The sequence below is a fragment of the Bombyx mori genome, chromosome 24 (assembly GCF_030269925.1).
Source record: "Bombyx mori chromosome 24, ASM3026992v2".
NCBI lineage: Eukaryota > Metazoa > Arthropoda > Insecta > Lepidoptera > Bombycidae > Bombyx > Bombyx mori.
The window spans coordinates 10,956,662-10,973,008 of NC_085130.1; the positions used below are offsets into that span (position 1 = coordinate 10,956,662).

At 40.9% G+C, this 16,347-nt stretch overlaps 3 protein-coding genes across 5 annotated transcripts in view; 1 reads left to right on the forward strand and 2 right to left on the reverse strand.

Moving 5' to 3' along the window:
• LOC101740283 (serine/threonine-protein kinase 10) overlaps positions 1-12,966 on the reverse strand; it is a 64,860-nt gene extending 51,894 nt beyond the window's left edge. The window contains exons 1-2 of one of the 3 annotated variants that reach the window (XM_004927286.5): positions 12,893-12,966; positions 12,538-12,802 (exon numbers count right to left, since the gene is read on the reverse strand). The gene's annotated coding sequence lies outside the window, so the exon portion shown is untranslated. Of the gene's footprint in view, positions 1-12,006; positions 12,303-12,537; positions 12,803-12,892 lie in introns of those variants that run through there. The other 2 variants (XM_038020092.2, XM_038020091.2) reach the window with 2 other exon arrangements.
• LOC134201268 (uncharacterized) overlaps positions 1-16,347 on the reverse strand; it is a 395,935-nt gene that overhangs the window by 133,877 nt on the left and 245,711 nt on the right. The gene's annotated exons all lie outside the window — the stretch shown is intronic.
• LOC101740141 (poly [ADP-ribose] polymerase tankyrase) overlaps positions 15,899-16,347 on the forward strand; it is a 49,394-nt gene continuing 48,945 nt past the window's right edge. The window contains exon 1 of the mRNA XM_004927285.5: positions 15,899-16,230. Coding sequence (XP_004927342.2) covers positions 16,041-16,230 — 190 coding nt within the window. The 5' untranslated portion in view covers positions 15,899-16,040. The remainder of the gene's footprint in view (positions 16,231-16,347) is intronic.

Here is a 16,347-nt window from a genome sequence, read left to right on the forward strand (position 1 = left end):
AAATGTATTTCACATAAATTTATTTATACATAAAACAAAACACGGGTTCGACACGTCCGTACGTTAAACAAGTAATACATATTTCCAAACATTATTATTTCACCTCATTAGACCGAGACCTTGGAGTGGTGATAACGACGAACCACAAGCAAATCCAATCCTTATGTAGAACATGAATAAATGACAAAATTGACTGAACTGATTAGAGTAGCTCGCGCGCAAGTGACAAAGTAACCTATTTCATGAAATCGCAAATAAAATACAGTTTAAGCTTAAACATCTTACATTTTGAGGTGGGTTTTATGTGCAGGCGTGTTCGCGGTTCGCCCGGTGTTAATATCTTCTTGCGGCCCTTAGACATCAGAAATGTCTCTTAATCATATATCGAGTGGTGAAAGGCTATTTGGTTTAAGCGACATTTATCTCGCTTTTTATTGCTTCGTTGGGTGGACCAGCTCACAGCCCACCTGATGTTAAGTGGTTACCGGAGACCATAGACGTCTACAACGTAAGACGTCTACAACGTAAGACGTCTACAACGTAAGACGTCGACAACGTAAATGCGCCACTCATATTGTGATATAAGTTCTAAAGTCTCAGTATAGTTACAACGGCTGCCCCACACCCTTCAAACCGAAACGCATTGCTGCTTCACGGCAGAAATAGGCAGGGTGGTGGTACCTACCTACCCGTGCGGTCTCACACCTCCCACCAGTAATTAAAGGTCCGTTTTATTTGGTATTACTATCAACAATTCGATGTTTCTAATTCGTCTTCAATTATTGTTCAAACATCAATAAAACAGCAGAAGAAGGGTTTTTTTAATCCAAATTTTAAACTTTAAATGGTTCTCCTGTAAAGTCGCAAAAATGTAGCTTAAACCAAATAGGCTTTCACTCCTCGATATGTCGCCAGCTATCGATCTATTCTTCCTTTCAGAGCAGAACATTTGCGAGTAAGTGACAAAGAGAAGATCATCAACCGAGCTGGTGAAATTGCTCCACGGTCCAAATGGGTTTTTTTTTCTATGGTCTAGCTAGAGAGACCATATCAGCGTAACCCTTAACTAGTAGGTGAGCTCACGGGGCTCAAACCTTACGACGTTGCTAACACGAACCCTAGCAAGAGCCGTGCTTCGCAGAATCTACCACCGGATCGGAAACGCGACCCACTGAGAAGATCCGGCGAGAAACTCAGCGGGCTGTGTCTGTGAGCTAATTTTCCTGCCGAGCCCTTCGTCGCAAGCGACGGGTTCGACGAGGACGATGACTGGCCAAATCGTATTGTTCGGAAATTTTATACATGTAAACTTAACTTGAGACTGTCGTTAGAGAGTCAGGCATCTGTCAAATATCGTGTGTGACATGACGGCTGCCGACACAAAGACACTTCGCGGCACTAATGAGCTTTAGAATACGCGAGCTTTAAGGGCAGAAACAGGAGAATGAGCCGCTACTACAAATGATTTTAAGAGATACGGAAGCAGCAGATGGGTATGAACCAGGATCGTCTGCTCATATCGTCTATAATAGCAAAACCTTGAAGCTTGAAACTTGAACCACACTCCAGTGCAATGAATTTCTCGAAGGATCTTCTCGGTGAGTGACGATTCTGATAATAGATGAACTCGCGAAGGAGGTGGTACCTTTGCACCACAAAAAAAAAACTATCTCAGATCAATTTTGAATCGACCACATGCCAATTCGCAAAAAAAAACAACACAAAATTCAAAGATCGACCTTGCGCATTATGAAAAACAATAATATGGCACAAGCCAGCCTCGTAAATACTAATTAGGTTTGTTAACATCATAATTGGATGTGGTTATGCGGGCAGTGACCAAAACTTCTATTCGGGACTAAGCCCGTGCATAACACCGTGCAGGAAAATATTTTTAACAATAAATTCTGGGTATCAATTTACTGTTGCTAGGGAGTATTATTAGCTCGCATGGGTAAATACCACCAGCCTGCCTATTTCTGCCGTGAAGCAGTAATGCGTTTCGATAAAACTGACATTTAAAAGTCACATCTCAAGTTTGATGGCGGCATTTATCTTTTTGACGTCTATTGACTCCGGTGACCACTTAACACTAGGCAGACCATGACCCAGTCCAACCTTAGAAGCAAAAAAATATTGTTTGTCTGTAAAGTTGGTTTACGGACGATAGTTTTACGTGATTAATGTCAGTAGCAGAACTATTCAAACTGCTAGCTCTGACGTCACGCGAGAAGAAATATAAATGTGTCACAAGCCAACCCTTATACCGATCGTGACTCTCTATCGTTTGTTCCGCGCTCCCGCTTGCACGCTCAGGCGGAACGTGACACTTTTTCGTGCGTGCAGTCGGCATCAAAAATACTATTTCCAAATTAGATTTTTTTTTTATTGCCCTTGTAGGCAGACGAGCATACGGCCCACCTGATGGAGAATGGTTACCGTCGCCCATGAACTTCAGCAATGCCAGGGGCAGAGCCAAGCCGCTTCCTACCGTTTAATACTCTCATCAAGCCTCGTTTGGAGAAGGACATGTCATAGCGCTCGGGAAACACCGAAATTAAATAATTAAAATTATAAATTAAATCCTATATTTTGTTTTTCCCAACCAAAAAAAAAAGGCCTTAAGCTAACAAACACTACAATCATTTGTCGAATTGGTTACGTTCAACACAAAACCGTCCCTTATTAGTCGTTATACTCGTAATATGATGTATGTATATATATTATTAATAATAACCATATATTCACCGCAAGCGGAAAGGGACTTTTTGATAAAACAACATTGAGCGGCACACAGTGCGAACGATAAGTTATTTAAACTAATGAATCATCGTCAAACGGCAATGCATTTATTTAATAGGTTGGGGAAATAGTTAATTTTTTTAGATGCTTGCTTAATTGGTTGGACGAGCTCACAGCCCACCTGGTGTTAAGTGGTTACTGGAGCCCATGAACATCTACAACGTAATCCCACCTTGAGATATAAGTTCTAGATCTTAGTATAGTTACAACGGCTGCCCCACCCTTCAAACCGAAACGCATTACTGCTTCACGGCAGAAATAGGCAGGGCGGTGGTACCCACTCGCGCGAACTCACAAGAGGTCCTACCACCAGTAGACATTGTGCACCAAGAGAGAAAAGTCCAATTTCAAATAAAATAATTCAATTTGAAATAAAATATGTTACCACATTTCCCAAGTCGCGAAATGTCTTGTAAGTCCGCACTGGTAAATACCACTCCATCACCATATTTCTGCCGTAACGCAGTAACGCATTTAAGTTTAAAGGGTGGGGCAGCCGTTATAGTGTAAAAACTGAGACCTAAGAATAGGTATAGATAAATAAATTTTCTCTTCTTAATTAAATGTGAATCTTCAAGAGACGAAAACTAGAAATCAATGCAGGATTACGTCACACGAGTAAGCCTAGAATCGACTCACTAGAAACACGTAAGCTCTAACGTTCACTTGGCGACCATCGACCGGATTGAGGTTTTTAGTGATCGCGTGATTTTTAAACAGTTGGAAAATGAGGTCTCTTTTTTGGCTCATCTATGAGCACGTAGACATCGTAGACGCTGCAACGTATGCACGTATGCTACTGTGAACCTCGAGATACAAGATCAAAATCTCGTTTGCATTAAGGGATGATCTATACGTAATATTATAAACTTGAAGAGTTTGTTTGTTTGAACGCGCTAATCTCAGGAACTAATGGTCCGATTTGAAAAATTCTTTCAGTGTTAGATATGCCATTTATCGAGGAAGGCTATATAGCATCGCGCTAAGACAAATACAAGCGGAGCACCAATAAATAATGTTTCAAAACCGGGGTTATTTTCACCTTTTGAGAGCTTCCGCTGCGTGCGCTGCAGAAAATATTAAAGTTTCCCTAAAATAATGTATGACAGAATTGCTTCCCTTTAAAAGATCTAAATAAAGTCCGCGACAGCATATGTCTATATGTTAAGGTTGGCTCACTGTAACGTTTTTTATGCTAATCACATTTGTTCTAAAATAAAGCATTATTTGTGAACTATTCCACGCGAACGAAGTCGCGGGCAAAAGCTAGTATAAAATAAGTGAAATCAATCAGCAAATTTGCGCAATCACCGAACGTAGATGCTGAATTTGATGCTTAAAGAAACAAAACATAATAAATAAATAAGCTTCTCATTTGCGACATCCCTATTAGGATTCAGGGGTGAAGAACTGGGTAGCGATAGCCCTATTTGTATAATACCAGTAAAACACTTTTGCTTTTGCTTGTGCCGATTCCTTTTTGGGTCGCTTTGGCGGGTCTTTTGACACCGCTGTGAAGTCCGATTTCGTTCCCAGACCCCCGCAATGTGACCACATAGCGTTCGCTCCCGATTGGGTACGTACACTCGAGCGCAAAAATAATATCTTTGTTTTTATTATGGCAAAACACAAGGGCATTATGTAGGCAAATGCGTTTGCTTGAAATTTCCCTTTGGTGTTCAAAAAGTCGGCACGGGCAACGAAAACTTCCGTCATTTCGGTTCCCCCGATCCACAGTGCTTTTAGGCACTCCCAAGCACCGGTCACCCTTCTCATCGAACCCATTAATTCACAGATATAGCCCACTGAATTACTCGCCGGATTTTCACAGTGGGTCGCGATTCCGATCCGGTGTCAAATTCGGCGAAGCACTGCCCTTGCTAGGGCTAGTGTTAACAAATTCGCCAGGCCAAACCCCGTGAGCTCGCCTACACTTTCGCTGAAGCTAGGATAACCCCTCGAGGTAGAAACAAAAAACGTCCGACACCGCTACAAATTGATAAGCGAGCGATTAAATTTAAAATCTTAAATATATGTATGACGTGTCTTTGTGTATGACATCATTGTGGATATTGTCGTGTGGCGTAAGTTATAAACGAATAGCGGATACGCGAATCTATAAAAAAAATATTATATATATTTTATTGCTACGAATCAAACCCTATCAGCGGTTTAGGAAACCTTTATTTCAATTCGATTTCCTCATGTCCCTTGCGAAAATCCCCTTGTGAATTAAGACTTCGATATGATATCATAAAAAATGCGGTAATGACGATGCGGTGTCTATATAGACATATGACCAATGATTCTTCCATTTAGACCCTGGTTGAACGGCATCTTCATAACCTCACATCTGGTCTTGGAGTTCATCGTATTGACCAACGGACAAAAACCTTCACCGCCTCTTGTCGAAAGATTCCACAATATTAAAATTCACAAACAGAAACACATGATAGATGACGGTCGCTGCTGTCCTCTCAACGACACAACAAAACAATAGACACGAGGCGAACTTTACAAGACACCGCAAGAGCTTTTAAAGATTCCAGTATTCAAAGCTCCATAACGTTTACATTTCATTGCAATTCGTGACGGATTCAAAATCTTCGACAGCGGACTGAATTGCGCATGCGCGAAGACACATGGCCGACCCAAGACCTCAACCGAGCTCACCGGCTCTCTTCATAATCCGTGGTCAACATCGCTCATGAATATCGACAATGGCACGGACGTCTTTTGAGACGTGCTCACGTAACGCGAGGAAGGACGAACTACACTCTTATGGTATACGTGACCAGAAAAAGGAGGGTGCTTTAGAACGTCTTGATGTTGACCGATTCGCGGTACTAAGACCTCTGTTTTGGTGGGGCTGGTAAAAAAGGACATGACCGGATCCTAAGTTCCTCAAAGCATACCTCACTATGTCATCACAATGTAAACTACGCCGCCGATCCGAGAGATGACATCCTGTCATCCTTGTCGTTCTTCAAAAGAGCCTTATGGAGAGTAGTTAACGGTAGGCAGCGGCTTGGCTATGTCCCTAGCATTGCTGAAGGGTAACCACTCACCATAAGATGGCCGTATGCTCGTCTGCCTACAAGGGCAATAAAAAAAAATCATCAAAGCCTCAAATATAAATACAAAAGCCGATCGAACCTGACCGGCTTGGAACAAAATAAAGTATACGTAAGTAACGTTGACAGGACGGGCTCAAAATACGCTCTACGCGAGTACAAGATAATAGATTTTTTTTTTTTTAATCGAATAAACTTCAAATATAAAACAAACACAAAAAAAAAAAACAATTTGAATAAATCAAAAGCAATCGAACACGTCTTGTAGTAGAGAGCAGACGTACATTGATCTTAATTATTAGTGCTAACTTGTACCAGGCGGTGTACACTCGCCGACAAAAGCGTTTGACTTTCAAATAAACATTTTCGACAGCGGCTGAACTTTCACCCACTTGTTTGACTTGTACCCACCATTAGCAACGAATTATAATATCGAGAGGCTATTTGGTTTAAGCGACATTCTCGTAACTTTACAGGAGAGCCATTCAAAGTTTTTTTTTTTTTAATTTAGGTAAATAACAATAACGATAAACTTCTACAGCTTTCCAATGGAGTAAATGGAGAAAAAACATTTCGCTTTATATACGATTATCTATGTAATTAAAAGTTTGTTTTAATTGGTATTAGTATCAACAATTCTGTTTTTAATTGAATTTCAATTAAGTTTACCCTATTCAAATATGTAACAACTGAATAAGTTTTTTTTTAATATTTTTTCCAAATCCTTAACCTTTAAATGGCTCTCCTATAAAGTCGCAAAAATATCCCTTAAACCAAAGCCTTTCTTTCACGCTTCGATATAAACCAACAGTACTTTTAATAATAATAATATTTTTCATAGCACTTTTCTCCTTAACATTACTTTACTAAGAAGTTGTTTAGCGAAACATCTTGGGTTAAACGTGACACGCTTCCATTTTGCAGTGACAAAATAGCGGGTGAAAATTTAACGCTACATTTTTTTATTATCATTCCCGGATAATGGCAAAGACATCTCGTCTTCTCGCATTAAAACTGTATAATCTCAAAAGTTACTAATTTTACAGGAGAGTGTTTTAAAGGTTTAACATGTGATATTTTTAATATTAATCATCTTTGCAACATTAATTTTTCATTTTTTACCAGTTAAGTACATTATCTGTCTTTTAAAGCAAGATAAAATTATGTATTAATTTTGTTAATGGTAATCAAAATATAGATAAATAAAAAAATTAAAAAACAACTAAACTGCGCTCTTTTGACAGTATTTGTGAGAAAAATACTGATAATACCAAATTATTCCGCACATTAACTCAATTTCGAATATTTTTGGAAATGGTACACTTTTAATGCGAAAAGACGATCTTGTGTACTTACTGCGAATTTTTTAACGTTCTCGATAGCGTAAAAGTTAGCTGAAATTTGTATGCAGTTTGGAACAGCGCCCCTAGCGGCAAACGTAGGCAAACGTTCCAACTCCATACAAGTTTGAGTTAACTTTTACGCTATCGAGAACGTTAAAAAACTCGCACTAAGCGCACTGATGTAGACGCTGCTACCGAACATGGAAATTACGTTTCTGATTCCAAAAATACATTAATATTACTGTTATTTAAAATTATAATATGTGATGTTAAAAACTGAGACCTTAGAACTTATATCTCAAGATGGGTGGCGGCATTTAAGTTGAAGATGTCTATGGGCTCCGCTAACCACATAACATCAGGTGGGCCGTGAGCTCCACCCATCTGTCCTATAAAAAAATATAAGTATACGTAACTTAAGTATAAGTATAAGTAGAAATATTAATTTAAGTATAAGCATTAAGTAAAAAAAATATATAAAAATAACTTTTAATTTAATTTACATCTATTTGTTTTTCGTGTCGGCTATTATATTCCAAGGTAAACCTCTTTTAATGAAAACAATACAGTTCAAACATATACAAAAAAGGAAGAAAAAAAAACAGAATTTTCTGTCTATATCTACAACTAGTTTTGTGAAAACTAGAATTTATATTTAACTACGCAAACCGCTTAAATCGAGACACCGAAATCTAGACAACGAACTAGCGGAAATAACGAAGCACAGTAAGGAATTTTCATGTTTACATATTACATTCGCCATTATTAAATTAAATTCGCCATTTACCTTACGGCATCTTGTAATACCGTATATCTGTTGTAAAATTCCCGGAGATTTTTTTTTTTTTATTGCTTAGATGTGTGGACGAGCTCACAGCCCACCTGTTTGTTACTGGAGCCCATAGACATCTACAACGTAAATGCGTTACCCATCTTGAGATATAAGTTCTAAGGTCTTAAGTATAGTTACAACGGCTGCCCCAACCTTCAAAGCGAAACGCATTACTGCTTCACGGCAGAAATAGGCAGGGCGGTGGTACCTACCCGCGCGGACTCACAAGAGGTCCTTTTTTTTTTTTTTTTGTCAGGAGGAAATCGCCGGACTTCCGCCCTTTTCTGGGGATACTGGGCGGGGTATGTCAGAGTCGAACTGACTAAAACCTCCTGTCGCTCAACAACCAACGTCCAAACCTCGCATGACAGAACTCATGACAAGGCAAAGGGGGGGAAAGTGAAGCGTTTAGTGCGGAGCACATCTCTCCCATCACCCTCCCGCTCGGGACGCCGGACTGGCGGTCGTCGGCGCCACGACCACCAGCCCTCTCGGTCGGCAGACTGTCCGAAGCCCGCCTAGATGGCGCCGGTTAAAGTGGGTTACCCTACGGAATACCCCGCTGGGCCAGAACCAGCGTGGGTCGAGGATAGCCGGCCTTCCATCACCCGGATGCTCTTGCGTAAAACGCGTGCAGAGCAGCTTGCACGTCGTCTTCTTAGGCCCCCCTCGCCGGTCCCCAGACCGACATGTGAGGGGGACCCGAAACACTTAGAGGGCCAGGGCTTGGGCGAGATCCGCCTCCCTGGCCCCCGCTCGACGGCGGCGGGATTGTGCGTCTCTCACGCGCCCCGCCGCCTCCTTCTGCGAGATGGTGCACTCGCAGAAGTCGAGCATCGCCTTCCACGACTCGTCGTCGCCGAGCATCGATGCCACAACACTCGGCAACGACAAGTCGGTTCCTATTTTTGCGACGAGGACACGGCGCCACCCCTCCCATGCGGGGCAGGCGACGAGCGTATCCTCTGCCGTGTCCAAGTCGCAACCACAATGGTGGCACTCTGCCGTCGGCTCGGCTGTGATCCGGTGCAGGAACTCACCGAAACAACCATGCCCAGTGAGCACCTGCGTAAGCCGGAAAGTGAGGCGTCCTCTGTCACGATTCACCCAATCCACAAGGACCGGGCGAATCGCCTCGACGGTCCTACGACCAGCCGAAGGATCAGCCAGCCGTCTGGACCATGACTCCAGCACGGACCGCCGAGATTGGGCCCTCCGTGCTCTGACCACACTGGGGCTGGGACGCGCCACGCCCCGGGCACGAAGTTCAGCCCGCCACCTATAGTCAGCGGCGAGCGCCTCCGCTTCCAGAACCCAAGGCGGCGTCCCAGCCAGTACACACGCCGCCTCAAAGGAGATGGTGCGATAACCACGGACACAAGAGGTCCTAGCACCAGTAATTGCGCAAATTATAATTTTGCGGGTTTGATTTTTATTGCACGATGTTATTCCTTCACCGTGGAAGTCAATCGTGAACATTTGTTGAGTACGTATTTCATTAGAAAAATTGGTACCCGCCAGCGAGATTCGAACACCAGTGCATCGCTCGATACGAATGCACCGGACGTCTTATCCTTTAGGCCACGACGACTTCAAAAAGGTGAGATAAGTATGTCTTGACATGCGTTGTCGTCAGATTAGCACTGAAGACATTTGACAGATGCCGAATCGTGCGTCTCCATGATAAGTTTGCAAGTTTGCATATACATATCTATACAAGTTCCAAACAATAACAGACTGTCTCAGTCTACCAAGCAAATTCACCAGTTCGCTTGAAGAACATCCCTTTGTCGAATACTTCCAAATTGGTGACCCCGACATGATATGAACAAGAAAGATTTATTAAAAAAAAATCTAAATCTTCAGTTATGGGGCCGAATTTTCATGAAACATTTGAAAACAATTAACCTACTGACTCTATCAAATTTTGACCATAATCAGTGAAATGTTAAGATTCAGTTAAAAAATAAGAAATTTGTCTTCTAATCTAGCCTATAGCGTGGTTAAGGATTCTGAGAAGATGGGACCACTGTCATACCTAGCTAGTTCACCCAAACAGGAAAAATAAAACTTAATTCAGCCATAGACCTACCTTAGAACAAGAGACTTATCAATTTGGAATTTTTATTATCTTTATCAGTATATCAGTATCATCTGTTCTCTTATCTGTGTATTTATTGTATCTTGAGTGAGGCGAGATGTGTAACAAGTTATCAAGTACATGATTACATGACATTTTTCTTCTTTTTACTAGAAGGAAAGTTCACATTTTTGGATGCTACTATGTATGTACACATTGTGTCATTTTATTTATATAAAAGCCTTTAAGTAAACTTTCACACCTTGACCTTAACTAAAAATAGCACAGGAAGGAGTAATAATTCTTGGAATAATGAAGAATATAATCATGACTCACTTTTTTAATATTGTTTGGCGAGTTATTAATTGCAGTAACTTGTTACTAAATTAAATTTAAACGCTAGCTAAAAGCTTTTTAATTCCGCCTGTCTACACTGCCATTCCATACTATGTATAGATCAAGGACCTTGACTTTGAAGTGATTATCCCCACTTATACATAAAACTGACACAAATTGAACATGTTGTTTTGCAAACTTTCATCTTCTCTATTAGTCTAATTGAAAAGTTCTATCAGCATAATATTGGAGCTACAGGTGTAAGAACGATTACCTGTGTCTTGATTTACGTAAGTATTACTTTTTTTATATGCACCAATTCACAAAACTAAAGAATCAGTTTTAAGAGATTTTGTCATTGAGTTGTACAATACCCAGCTGGACACATTCAAAGGCCATTTTTTATGGCTAATGTGGGTGGACAAGCTTACGGTCCAGGTTGTGCTAAGTATTCATTGGAGCCCATAGATATCAACTATGTAAATGCCCGTTACCTCTAAGACAAGAGTTCTAACCTCAGTTTTCAATATAACAGCTATCCCACTTGGCAGAAATAGGCGGGGTGTAGCTACCCGTGCAAGCTAACCACGGTCCTACCACCAGCAAATTCACAAATAGAGTAAATGGAATTTTTAAAGGAGGAACTGACTACAACAACTTTTTTTTTTTATTGCCTTACTAAACATAATTGAATAAATGTTTCATACAAAGTAAATACGTACATAATCCGTACTATCTGTACTGATATTAGTACAGATAGAACAGTAGTACAGATATAATATTATAAATGTGTTCTTGTGGAGAGTACATAATGAAAGGCAGCGGCTTGGCTCTGCCTCTGGCATTGCTGATATCCATGAGCGACGGTAACCACTTACCATCAGGTGGGCCGTAAGCCTGCCTGCTCGGGCAATAAAAAGAAAAGTCTGTTTGTTTGTCCTTTTCTTCACATAGAAACAAAGCAAAGGATTGTTTTGATTTTTTTTAAAGTGATTTGTTTTTGGTCAGTACAGTAACGAAGGCTATCTTTTATCCCAAAAAATCTCAGTACCACAGGAACCAGTTTTATTATCATTGGATAAATTATGTAACAGTTTAAAAACTTAGCTGACATTTTTTCTAAACCAAACAGGATAAGCCACATGTAACAGTATCTCATTATAATAGTCAAATAGTAATCGAATTCTGTGGGTTGATTAAAATATTTTATTTTGTTATTATTTGATTAAAAATATTTTATCTTGTTATTTTGTTGTAGATTTACTTAAAAATTGTTTTTTTTCCTTGTCCATCAAATGGTCGACTGTTACCAACATACATAAATACAGCTTGGAGGTAATAATCACAAGAGCTAACCCTTGTGATGTTTGGTGGCTGTTTCCTCATTTGCCATAGAAGGGACAACTTAAGCCTTAGCTGAGTGCTGCCTTATAGTGGGGCTCTTCAAACATCATTTGAAGAAATAACAGTTTAAATAACATTAGTTTTAAGTATAAAATAAGGAGTTCAGAACGTAATAATTTATTAATAAGGAAATACCAGCTGTCTCTGTTGAGGCAAATTCCTGTATCACTGTAATCCGGTCCAAAGCACACGAATAACATCACAGTTAAATTAGGGCTTAGAGAAAGAATTTTTTAACACTGTTTGATTAAGATTATTATGCAAATTGAATGACAATTTATAAATTTACGAATAACATTTTAGGTAAATTTTAAGAATATATTGACAATCGATATTTTCACGTAACCTGTTCCTTTTTTTAATTAAATTAGGTTTCGATTGTAGTTTAGAGACGTAACGACCGCCCGCGACGCGTACTGAATCAGGAACTAGCAATTACTAAGCAATCTTAGGCAAGTTAATTCAACTCGCGCCCTCATATCAGAAAACCAGTTTTGCGATTTCTCACCTACTGAACCAATAAACGATGCCTCCGCACCTCGAACGGCGTGAACGTACGTAATTCTTAACAAACAACGTAACCGTGCCAAGTTTCCTTCAATGTAATTTTGTTTTCTCCGATAAATAATACAATAATTTAATCAGTGAGTGAAAGGACATACATACCTATAGAAATTTCCGTTAAAAACTCCTTTATAATGTCCGTTAGGCCGTAAATCACTGTGGCACTGATAAAACGATCACGTTAAGTTTTAGGCACTGACAAAATTTCGCACACGCGATTATGGTGAGCAATATATCCACTATGCGGCGAATATGCGCTACCCCGTGAAAGACGCCATTTTGATTTCGTCAACTGTGAGTCATAGACAAAAACAGACTGACAACGTTTTGTTTTTGCATTTCAATCGTCGTCTGAGTCAAATATGTTCTAAATGAGAAAAATGAAAACATTTATAAATTATAAAATGTAGATGTTTTTTTGGTTAGTTTAAGACTAATTTTTAATAAGAATAAATACTTGTGGAAACTCTAAAACGGAAGAAAAAACAGTGAGTGAAAAATACAGCTTTCCATCCGAAATACATTTTAGGCATCTTTAAAGTTTGAAAAATCAAATTTGTCTCTGGTAAACAATGCTACCGGAAAATAAAACTTGAAATTTGTAGGTAAAATAACATTTCTATCTCCCACAATTCTTAACCCTTTTTAATAATCAGTATTTGATGGCAGCTTCTCTCTAGCTTTGGTATTGCTGACATCCATTAGCAACGGTGAGGGTGAAAGTATAAAATATGTTTTAGAAAGATTTGTTCCAATAACCCAAGTGTTTAAATCAACATTTCATTATATTTTTTTATGGTATTTATGAATTGTAATTGTAGAAGTTGAAAATTCTCCATCGATGCTTTCAGTAGTCCTTCATATTCTAAGAACTGTTCAGCTTATATCAGAATATTTTATATTGTCTTTAATAAGAGAACACGAATTATCTGTTATTGTTACGTCATGAAACCTTTTATTTTCATTCTCAATGTGATCGATGGTAGTGGAGCTCAACTTCATAGGCTAAGCTTTTACAAAGCATAATGGCGTGGGTTTCAAAGGAACCCATGGAACATACTTTATGAAATATTTATTTTTGGGTTACTGGTATTTATAAATAACTAAAAGATTCGACTACTATCGAATTCCTATATTAACATCTGTCTAAGCAACTTCGACTATCTGAATGGTAGTTCGAAGCAGCTCAGTGTCACTAAAAACTGTATTCTTATGAGCACCGACCTCGATACCGACCGACACCGACCACCAGTGAACTGATGGGTACGCCAATCGGCGAGATCCTGCCTTCATTAGAACCTCACGCACGAACTTCTCCTACACCGGGACGCGACTTCCCTTTGTCGGAGATATTACAGCGATTTAGGCTTAAGCGTTTTTTCCGGGTCGGGCGCCGACCCTCCTATAAAGTCCCCGCACCTAGAAGGCGCGCGGGATATGTGAAACTAGTCCACGGCTGCAAGCCACAAGCCCAAGGACAGGACCCTTTTTTATTTTATTTTTTTCGGGACGGGGGCCGAACTTCCTAGGAAGTCCCCGCGCCTAGGGGGCGCACGGGGTATGTGGGACTGATCTGCAAGGTGTTGGGAGCAGACCACGGGTCCAAGGAATTTTAAGGCTCTACCCACTAAATGACTCCTCTTGCACTCTCTCACCCGACGTCCGATCTCCACCTGGAGTCAGAACCCAGTCAGAGTAGGGGAGTCCCCGTGGTCAACACTACAACCAGACTTGCGGCACCACCCCTAGGACGCCTGACCGACGAGTCGACGAGGCAATAGTCGTCATTTCTACTTACGGTACGGCAGCCCGACAGGCCGCCCCAGGCAGTGCCGCTGGTGTTCCGGAATACCCCGCTGGACCAGAACCAACCTGCCAGGTGGGAACGCGATACACCACCAACCGGTTGCTCCCACACAATAGTTCCGTGGAACTGCTGCCATGTAGCGCACCAGAGCACAGGTAGCATCTCTCCCCCCTCAGGTTGCCCCGTAACCTTCATCGGGGGAAGGACAGGACCCTTCGCCCAAGCTTCCCATTCCCTCCGAGGCTAGGACCCGACCCGGATGTGGTAAGGGTACCACGGTCAATACTACAACCAGAAGGCGCAGCTCACCCCCAGGACGCCCGGCCGACGGAGCCTTCGAGGCGGATCGAAGGTTCTGAAACGTCAGCCGTCTCAGTACGGCAGCCCATCGGGCAACCCAGACGGTGCCATTGATGTCCCGGAATATCCCGCTGAACTAGCCTGTCGGGTTGGGAAGCGATATATCGCCAACCGGTGATGAACCAAGATGTTGATATTTCTCCTCGTCAGCGCGCTAGAGTACTGGTAGAGTACCACGCAGCCTCAACCCCCTCAGGCTGCCCCATGACCTTCACTGAGTGGATGTCGCCACCTACAGGGGCCAGGATGTACGCTCGTACTCTCTTCTGGCCCCTGGTTCGACGGCGACGGATCGGTGTGGAAAATGCTTTCCTTCTCTCGTTCCGCCGCCTCCTTCTGCGATGTGGTAGAGTCGCAAAAGTCGAGCATCGCCTTCTTGCTTCGCTTCGCTTGCTTGCGGATGCTTCGCTACCGAGCGAACAGGTCCTCTTCTACGACCGCAACGAGGGTGGCACGTTGCTCATCCAATCCAGAGCAACGCGCCCTAGTATGTTTCACTGTATCATCCTCGTCACGGTCTGTGCAATGGTGGCACTGCACTGTCGGGTCTCTTCCGGCATTTTGTGATGTAATATTACCAACATTCATGAAAAATAGTTACTACAAAATACTTTCGTTTTTAATGGTCACATAAAAACAGTCTAAATATCAACCAGTAATGAATTAAAAGGCCTTAATTTCGTCATGGACATCCTTAAATATTTAATTTATTATATTTATTACTAGAAGGATGATAATCTCGAAAAATTCCTTTTACTAGCAAAGTAAAGGAAAGCAGGAAAGCACAGCAAAATAAAGAGGGTAAGGACGCGTAATACCACGCGTTGGTCCGATCAAATTAAGACGATATTGAGCTCCGAAATCAATGAACTGCGCAGAGGACAGGGTTGAATGGAAGAAAAAAGTAAGAACAAAAGTGTCAAAAAAGTGAACAAAAGGTCTCAACCCTCAGCACTGAGGAACATGATGCAAGGAGGAAGAAGGGTGCCAGATCGGAATTTATCTATATTACTTTTGTACTTAACAAACAGTAATAATATCAATGTGTTAAAACTGTACGGAAATTGGTATATAGATAAAACAAAAAATTGTGTTGTATTTCAATTACGTGGACAAATTACAATGGAATTAAAACTAAATTAACAGAAGTGAAAACCCTAAAAAGTTTTCAGTAGCTCAGTAATAACTAGCCTTCGCATTGCAATGAAATATTTTCGTCCCACATACATAACGTAAACATCACAAATGGACGAAATTAGCACAAACATTGTTATTTTTAGGGTAATCAAATCTAAATATAGCAACACCGGATTAAACCTTAATGTCATAAACGCAGTCAAGCAGCTGTATCGTACGTGTTTTGTGTGAAAAAAATCGCGAAAATGTACAAATACAGCCATTGTTTTTGTAAATATTAAATGTGAAACCATATAGCAGCATGTCGAGCCGCCGTTCGATGCTCGGTTCGGCGTTAGATGCTCTTCCGGCGCCCACGGATCCCTTAAGGGAATTGTTCGAAGCTTGCAAAATAGGCGATGCAGCCCGTGTAAAAAAACTAGTTACACCACAAACGGTGAATGCAAGGGACACGGCCGGACGTAAATCAACGCCTCTACATTTCGCTGCAGGTATTTATCGTTAAAATCAATATTCGCACATTGTGGTTAAAAAATACAATAATAATTGAAAATAAAGTGAAAGTATTGCGGGTAGTGTGAGAATAAAAATGTTTATAAGTAATTGCA